This window comes from Lontra canadensis, unplaced genomic scaffold, assembly GCF_010015895.1.
Source record: "Lontra canadensis isolate GAN:19392208 unplaced genomic scaffold, GSC_riverotter_1.0 scaffold35, whole genome shotgun sequence".
NCBI lineage: Eukaryota > Metazoa > Chordata > Mammalia > Carnivora > Mustelidae > Lontra > Lontra canadensis.
In genome coordinates this window covers 5,280,177-5,289,622 of record NW_022631029.1, presented here as the reverse complement: position 1 = coordinate 5,289,622, position 9,446 = coordinate 5,280,177, and the positions used below count along the sequence as shown (strand labels likewise).

The following is a 9,446-nucleotide window of genomic DNA, read 5'->3' as shown; positions in this document are numbered from 1 at the left end:
CCAGCATTATCCTAATATAATTTATCGTAAGAATTAAAAATGTATATATAAATGGGTCTTCATCAAAATTAAAGACTTTTGTGTATGAAAGGACACTCTCAACAAATTTAAAAAGTTCTCACAAAATGGGAAAAGTTATTTGCAAATCATACATCTGAGAAGACTCTAGTATCCAGAATATATAATGCTAACAATTTTATAATAAAAAGCCAAATAACCCAAACTTGAGAAAGGGGAAGTTTCTGCATGGATACTTCTCAAGGAAATACCCAAAAGGACCAACAATCATATGAAAAGATACTTAACATTGTTATCCATGAAAGATATGTGCATCAAAATCATGGTGAGCTACCATTTCATACTCTGTAATTTAAAAAGGAAAGAAAGAGAAAAAATGAACAAGTGTTGGTGAAGAAAGGGGGAAACTGGGGCCCTCATGCACTGTTGGTGGAAAAGCAAAATGGTACAGCTCTGTGAAAAGCAGTCTGGCAGTTCCCCCAGAAAGTTTAAACATAGAGTCACCATACACCCCTGCAATTCCCCTCTTGGGTATGTAGGCAAGAGAACTGAAAATACATGTCCACACAAAAACTTGTCCATGAATGATCAGGGCAGCATTATCCATAATAGCCCCAAAGTGGAAACAACCCAAATGTCCCTCAGCTGATGAATGGGTAAATGAAATGTGGTGTATCCATACAGTGGAATAGTATTCAACTGCAAAATGGGAGGAAGTAGTGATACATCCCAGAATATGGATGAGCCTTCAAAACATTATACTCCGTGAAAGAGGCCAGTCACCGAAGGTCACATAGTATAAGATTTCACCCAGATGAAAAGTCCAGAATAGGCAAAACCATGAGGACAGCAAGTAGATTAGTGGTTGCTGGGGGGATGGAGGGAAATGGGTTGACTGCTAACAAGTATGGGATTTTTCTTGGGGGGCTGGAAATGTTCCAGAATTGAATAGCAAAGATGCTTGTAAATATTATGAATATGTTAAACACTACAGAATTCTACAATTTAAAGTAGTAAATTTTTTGTTCCATGAATGTTATCTCAATTTAAAATCATCATCATTGGGGGTCCTGGATGGTTCAGTCAGTTAAGCATCTACCTTTGGCTCAGGTCACCGTCCCAGGGTCCTGGGATCAAACTCCGCATCCGGTTCCCTGCTCATCGGAGAGCCTGCTTCTCTCTCTCCCTCTGCTGCTCCCCCTGCTCGTGTGCTCAAGCGCTCTCTCTCTCTCTCTCTGTCAAATAAATAAATAATAAAATAATAAAATAAAATCGTCATCGCCAACATCATACATAACTGTATGTTAATAAATACAAATTTTACTAAAATACAGATGCAACTTTTTAAAAATTTATCCTTTAGGATTCCTTGCAACTCCAAAATTACCTGACTCTTTTCTCAGGGGGACCCAGGGGCCCAGATGACCCTTAAGTTGTGAACCACACCTGCTTTTGGAGATAGGTCAGGTGATCAGCAATGGGGCCAGTTCTGACTGGATGGCTTGGGTGGGAGTCGGGAGGTTGAGGGTGGGTCAATCCGGGAAACCAGGAGAAGGAGAGGAGGGATTAGTCAAGGCTCCCTGCCTCCCTCTGAGACTAGACGCAACTGCAACCGTCTTCCCTTTAACCTTCTGGGCAGGGCAGTGTTTCAGTTTCTTGGAGCACAATATGCAGCAGAGAAGTGCCATTTCTCGCTCAAGACGCATCTAAAGAGGTGTAGATCTAGGTGAGTTCCTTTACAAACATTTCTAACTTATGTTTTCCTCTGATGTTAATAGCATGTACCAGGTGGGCATGAGAATCAACAGGAGAGCTAGTAAATATTCAGAGTCCTGACTCCTACTTCCAGAGCCTCTGAGGCCCTGCGGTCTGCGGATTTCCCTAAATCTGCATTGCTAAAAACCTGGTCCAAGCACTTTGAGTAGACCTATCATGTACATGTTTTTCTTTTCCCTCTGCTGAAGAAAGAAAGTATAGGGGGTTATCTGGTGCCTAGCCTTTAGGTCAGGCATTATTATCAGTGGTTGGATAATTAAGATCTATGTTTCTCGATCCAGAAGCATAGGAAGGCTAACTTTGATCTTTTGGGGTTGAGCAAGCAGAGACAGGGAGGGAAGACAGTGACAGGCAAAAGGGGACCGGGCTCCTAGAATATAACTCACAGTGATTTGGGGTTTGGCACCATTTTCCCTTGTGCATCCCCAAGACCTCCCAACCCCAGACCAGAAGTGCCTATGATATTTTGTGTATAGGAATGAATAACCACCAGAAGAGTGAAATAGCTTTTGTAGATGTCAATTTATCCCTTTAATTTTTTATTTGCTCAGAGTTTACATAATGAATGGATATGGGGTTCTGTCAAATACTTTTCTGCATTGATCAAAAAGTGTCATGTAGCTTTTGTCTTTATTCTGTCAATATGGTGACAAATTGCTTGATTTTTAAAAAGATTTTACTTTTTTTTCGAAAGAGAGAGAGAGCAAGTGAATTGAGGAGCAGAGGGATAAGCAGACTCTCTGCTGAGCAGGGACTCCGATGCAGGGTTCAATCTTAGAACCCTGAGAACATGACCTGACCAAAAGCAGACGCTTAACCAACTGAGCCACCGAGGTGCCCCAAATTACTTGATTTTTCAAATGTTAAACCATTCTCATATTTCTGGAATAAACACCACTTTGTTGTTGATGTATAATCCTTTTAAAGTATATTGCTGGATTTGACACGCTAACACTTGGTTAAGGAATTTTTGTGTCTATATTGATGAGTGATACTGGTTTTGTAGTTTCCTTTATTGTGATGTTTTTGTCTGGTTTTGGTATCAGGATGATGCTGGCCTCCTGAAATGATTTGAGAAGTGTTCTGTACTGTACTTCAGATTGTTTGAAAAAGATTGGTATTATTTCTTCCTTAGAAGTTTGACAGAATGCATGAGAAAAAAATCATCTAGTTCCGGAGTTTTCTTTGTGAGAAAGTTTTCTTTATAGTTAATTAAATTTCTTTAACAAAGGTAGGACTTCACAGATTTGCTGTATCACCTCTTGTCAGCTTTGGTAGGTTGAATTTTCAAAGAAATGTGTCCATTTTATTTAAATTGCTGTATCTAATGTAAAATTGATCATAATATTTCTTTGTTAGTCACTTAAATCTACAAGATCTGTAGCAATGCCCATTCTTCCATACCTGCTACCCAGAATTTGTGTCCTCTCTCTTTATGTTCTAACTAGAGTTCTATTACATTTTTAAAAACTTTTTCCAACAACTGGTTTTGGTTATGTACATTTCCTCTCTTTGTATTCCCTATTTTTTTATTTCTTCTTTTATCTGTATTTCCTTCCTTCTAATTCCTTTGGGTTTAATTTACTCTTTTGTTCCCCTAGCTTCTGAGTCATTGATTTTAGATCACTAATTTTAGACCTTTCTTTTTTCCAATATAAGCATTTAAAGGTATACATTTCTGAGTATGTTTTGGTTGTGTGCCATGAATTTTGATATGTGTTATTTTCATTATTATTTGGTTCCAAATATTTTACAATTTGCCTTTGATTTTTTTTTTCCTTTGACTCAGATTCTTTAGAAATATGTCGTTTTACTTCCAAATTATTTTGGCTTTCCCAGATATCTTATTGTTATTTGTTTCCACTTCCTTTTGGGCCTTTCATATAGTGTCTTTCTCTTCTGAGATCTATCCATTCATTAGGGATATATTTTCCTTTAGTCCTTTAGTCCCTTGAGCACAGTGAAGAGAGTTGCATTTCCATGCTTATTTCATGAATTCCAACATCTCGGTCATCTCAGGGTCAGTTTCTTGATGGGGTTTTTTCCTTTTGAGGATGGACCATGTTCTTCTATTTCTCCACATGCAGAGTGATGTATTGTAGCCTGATCATTACAGACACTGTGCAGACCAGATTCTGTTTTATTCTTTTGAAAAGTAATCATTGTTTTATTTGTTGTTTGTTCTATCACCCAATTAAAGTGGCCAGCTCGGACTCTAAACTCTGCCTCCCATGAAGTAGGCAGCAGCTCAATTTCAGTTCACCGCCTCCGCATTCACAGGGGCATTCGTGGTTCAGAGGTCAGCCAAACATTTGGACAGAGTAAACACACAGATCCTGGGGTTCTCACTATCTAACCCTTTCCTCTCTGCGATGTCACCTCACCCTCTCTCCAGTGGCTGTGATTGCCCTAAGTTCAGCCCTCTAGTTTTTCGAGACCAAAAAATTGTGACTTTGCTACTGGAATTTTAGCTGCCCCTTATGACAGGCTCCTGCACGGAGGCCAAAGCCAAAAAATGGGAATCCCACCTGTGCCATTCAGTTGCTCTCCTTTTTCAAATGGCTGGTCCCTTCCAGTATTCACCATCTTTTGGTTGCTCAATAGTGCCCAGAGGAAGGTTTTGGGGTTTGGTTTTGGTTTCTTTCCCAGGGTTTATAGTTCTTATCTGTGGGATGGTTGGTCAAATCTTAGCTTACTCAAATATTACTGAGAAATGAAACCCACTTATGTTATCTTTTCCATGGTAAATAATTCAGTACTTGATAACCAGCAAAGCAGGAACTAGAAAGTCCTCTTAACAACCCATTCAAGCTGCATTATTCAGGACCACAGACCTGGAAAAAACTAGATAAAGAGGGAGAAATGGAAGTTGAGTTGATTGGCCATTGGCTCCCTGTCATCCCAGACCAGCCCGAGGACTTCCTTTTTTCTGGAGAGTTGAGGAGAAAATGTGAACTCCACTCAACATAGAGACCTGTGATTATCTTATCTTGGCGATGCAACACAAATCATCAGCCAAGGAAGCCAAACCAGCTCTCTGTTGTTTTGTTCTGTGTTCATGAGATATGTTACAACACTGAGATTTTATCAAGCTACTTGCTTTTAGTAAATTGCAATAAAAGAGGGACAAGATATCTTCTTTGTCAGGATAAGTCACTTAATTTTGAGAAATTTATAACCACGCAGCTGGGCTGGTGATATTAAGAAGATGGGTCAGCTTACTGGCCCTAGGTCAGGAGAAGATAAGAGCCAAGCAGCAGACTTTGGGGATCACCTGTATGATATGAGGGGTGCTTATAAGGCCCCATCCCAAAATATCTGCATTTCCAACTCATCACAATACAGGAAATCCCAGACATTTGTATGATTTCTAATTTCCTTCTAAACTATAAGCCTCTTATAGATAGAGACTATTTATTAGTTATGTTTCCACCCAAAAGCCCAGCATCTGTCACAGGGCCTGGCATATGTCAGAAGTCGTCAAACATAATTGGATTGAATCAGATGAGCTCCTCTTTAAAATGTCGACTCCCACTTTCTAAATGTCAAAAAAAAAAATATATGAAAAGACATGGACAGAATTAAAAGCTAAGAAGCACAACAGGTTGACAGTACTAAAAAGTGCTCTTAAAAAATCATAAGGAAGGGGTGCCTGGGTGGCTCAGTGGGTTAAAGCCTCTGCCTTCGGCTCAGGTCATGACCCCAGGTCTTGGGATCGAGCCCCACATCAGGCTCTCTGCTCTGCGGGGAGCCTGCTTCCTCCTCTCTCTCTCTGCCTGCCTCTGCCTACTTGTAATCTCTGTCTGTCAAATAAATAAATATTTTAAAAATTTTTAAAAAATTCATAAGGAAAACATTATTAGTCCAAGCAGAAAAATGAACAAAATTCATAAATACTTTCAAAATAAGAAACGTAAGTGGACAGTAAATATACAAAAGCTTATGTATTCCTCTTTGGGAATCAAAAGAATACAAAAGAAACCAACCATATGTAACATTTTCAACAATCTTCACTTTGGTGTTTGGAGACATGAATTGACTTACTACCTAAAATAGGACATGTCTGAGACGCCCCCTTTTATTCCTCCCATCCCAAACTAGGTAAGTGAGAAACTCGGGCTACTTTTCCCTTTCTCCTCCTCCAAGTACAAGACAGGAGAGCTTAGATTTGGCTCCCGGCTGGGCTCTCCTTCCTGCTTACTGGCTTTATACTGTTGAAAAGGTCACTTCACCAGTCTGAGCCTTGGTTTCCTCTTCTATAAGGTGGGGTGGCTGTGCCTTATAGACAGTCGCAGGATGGAAGGAGCAGGTGAATAGCCTGTGCTAGTACAGTGCCTGGTACATAGTAGGTCATTAGATGGCTCTTACTTGATGCGGACAGCTCCTTCACCCAATCTCCTGTCTTCCTTCCCAAAGGCCCGACATCTTCACTCACCTCTTTCAAACAGAGTTCTGGCTCTTAAGTCACTCCCTCTCCTCTTCCTGGCCTTCAAGTCTCATAGTTTCCCAAACCTCACTAACTCAGAGGATTGAATCAGTGTGACTCAATACAGTTCTCTTAGCTACTCCCCTCCAACAGGGCACTTAGGTTATTGCCATTTGTTTGTCTCTATAGGATGTTCTGTAAAACCAAACTCCCGAGTGAGGCAGTCTTCTGCTCAGAGAGTTAATCTTCTGTGTTAGCTAGTGTTTGAACCAGCCTGACGCCATCTTGGACAAATCTGCCATGATGACCGCTCTGTGACCTGGAGCCCTCTTGAGCACAGTCCCCCCACATACCACCACAACCACCATTCTTTCCTTTTGTCTAACCACTTGCATAATAAATTACCCTTAAGTATATGCTTGAAACATAAAGGCCTTGATTTACTCTGGAGATACAACAATGACAGACAAATATTCTCAAACATTTCCTCCCAGTCGTCACCCATTATGCACTCCCCAGCCTCTAGGGCTACAAAATCAGGTGTTACAGGAGGTCTCAGAGTGCAGAGATACACTCATCTTGCAGCAACCCAAGACACACCTCTGTCCATAAGCCCCTTTAATAAGCCATTTCTTGGCAAGCTGGACTTTACTGGCCTTTTTTCTTTGGCCTCATGGCTCCTTTGGCCTTTGGAGGTCACTCTGCATATACTTCCCTTTCAGGGGACATCTGTGTTGGTGACGATTGGGTCTCCCAGAATCTCAGTGTTCATCGTAGTCTTGAGGTTATTTCACACCTGAGTTTCCATGAGAGATGTTTCCTCCTTTCTTTTTAGACCTGTTTCAAGAGACAGCAAGTTTCCTGAACAATCCTGATATCAGAATTTCTGTACTTTATGGAAGAAAGGAAAGGAGGGAGCAGAGGAAGTAAAGAAGGGAGGGACAAAGGGGGAGACAAAGGGAAGGAGGCCAGGAGGCAGAGTAAATGCTCACTAGATATTTGCTAAATAAATGAAGGAACAATTTGGGGGTCATTAGCTCTATTTTATAGATGACGACCTGAGGTTCAGAAAGGTTAGATAGCTTTCCCAGAAATATAGTAATGGGGCTCAAATTTGACCTCAGTTCTTTGAATCCAGTTCCATTGTTCTTCCTCATACACCTACGGGAAGAAAGGTCTAGCTTAGTGCTACTCAAATGCCAGTCTCCAAGGAGAAATGGGGTGTAGGACAGAATGAAAATGAATGCACTACTTCCTTCATCAGGAGAGCCTGGCTAAGAAAAAAAGCCTGCCAAACTAAACAGAATGCTTAGTGACTTCGTGTTCTGGCAAAGTTCCTAGTCACCTTACAGTTAAGTGACCACAGGTAGCTGGACCATGGACCACACACTTTTTCTGTAATATGAGTCCTCTGGATCCTAGCCTAACCACGTGGTCTGAAACTCTGCATCTCTGTCATTTCAGATGCTTTCTTTGTCTAGATGGAGCCCTCAGGCACCCCAGAGTCCACCACCCCTTTTGAATATGATCCTCAGAGCTTACTGTGTGAGAGCAAGACCTTTACCTTTGCCACCATCAGCACCACCATCCTGTACTTCCTGGTGTTCCTCCTCAGCCTGGTGGGCAACAGCCTGGTGTTGTGGGTCCTAGTGAAGTATGAGAGCCTGGAATCCCTCACCAATGTCTTCATCTTCAACCTGTGCCTCTCAGATCTGGCGTTCTCCTGCTTGTTGCCAGTGTGGATCATGGCGTACCACTGGGGCTGGCTGCTGGGGGACTTCCTCTGCAAGCTCCTCAGCATGATCTTCTCCATCAGCCTCTACAGCAGCATCTTCTTCCTGACCATCATGACTATCCACCGCTACCTGTCGGTGGTGAGGCCCCTCTCATCCCTGCGTGTCCACACCCTCCAGTGCCGTGTGCTGGTGACCATGGCTGTGTGGGCAACCAGCATCCTGTCCTCCATCCCTGATGCTATCTTCCACACAGTGCTTTCTTCACACTGTGTCTACTCAGAAACGAAGGGGTTCCTAACCTCGGTCTACCAGCATAATGTCTTCTTCCTGCTCTCCATCGGGATTATCCTGTTCTGCTACGTGGAGATTCTCAAGACCCTGTTCCGCTCTCGGTCCAAACGGCGCCCTCGGACAGTCAGGCTGATATTCACCATCGTGGCAGCCTACTTCCTTAGCTGGGTTCCCTACAACCTGGTCCTGTTTCTGCAGACACTGCTGAAACTTGAGGTCATCCAGAGCTGCGAGTTCAGCCAGCAGGTGGATTATGCCATACTCATCTGTCGCAACCTTGCCTTCTCCCACTGCTGCTTCAACCCAGTGCTCTACGTTTTTGTAGGGGTCAAGTTCCGCAGACATCTCAAAAGTCTGCTCCGGCACTTCCGGATCTGCGGGCAGCAGGCAGCCAGCATTCCTCATCATGCAGCAGGCTCCTTCAATTACGAGGGTGCCTCCTTCTATTGAAAGGGAGTTCGGTGGTGCCAATGGAGGTGGACAGAGCTGCTGGAGTGGGAGCAGGGAGAAGCAGGGCAGGAAAGGGCATCATGGAGGGCATGCTGGGGAATGCCATGGCCACGCCATGGCCACCTTCCACAAGTAGGTCCTTCATGTCTCCTCTTCTGCAGATAGTGGCTCCCACCTGGAAACTGTATATTTCCATCCAGAAAAACATTTCTTGGATTCTGAGTTCATCATTCATTCCTTCATTAATTCATTCCTTCAGACATTGCTTAGTCCAGAAGGCTCTGAAACTTGGAAGGATTCCCAGAAAGGATTCCCTCCAAGGCTTTCTGAGGGTCTGAGGCTCCATGTGTGTGCTAATTGTATAGATGCAGACTGATGGTAGATGGTCTGTCCCCCGCTCACCTGGAGGGTTGTGCCAGCTGACTTTGGAGGGGTTGGCTCTGCACTCCTCAGTGACTGCTGGGTGAGACTGTTTCACTGGGCCAAGATAAGCACATCCTCAAATAAGCAAGTCAGAATGCAATCTGGATCCTGAAGACCCAACTAGACAGGAGATACATTCCATGTCATAGCTCTAGTGTCTGCAACATGAACTAGCACCTGGATATTCAGTCCATAAATAATCTTTCGTGGAAAGAATGAATGCAAAAAGTGCCACCTTCTGCATGAAGCATTTGTTTGCAGGACATAAAGATAAGGAGATACCATCACAACCCTCTAGGTACCAATAGTCCAGCTCTGAAGGTCCA

General features: G+C 42.8%; 1 protein-coding gene across 1 annotated transcript; it reads left to right on the top strand.

Annotated features, from left to right (window-relative positions):
- Positions 1–1,602: 1,602 nt before the first annotated feature.
- XCR1 (X-C motif chemokine receptor 1) lies at positions 1,603–8,803 on the top strand. The gene is made up of 2 exons (XM_032867839.1): positions 1,603–1,744; positions 7,685–8,803. The coding sequence occupies exon 2, from the start codon at positions 7,702–7,704 to the stop codon at positions 8,695–8,697; it is 996 nt and encodes a 331-aa protein (XP_032723730.1). The 5' UTR covers positions 1,603–1,744; positions 7,685–7,701; the 3' UTR covers positions 8,698–8,803.
- Positions 8,804–9,446: the final 643 nt, after the last annotated feature.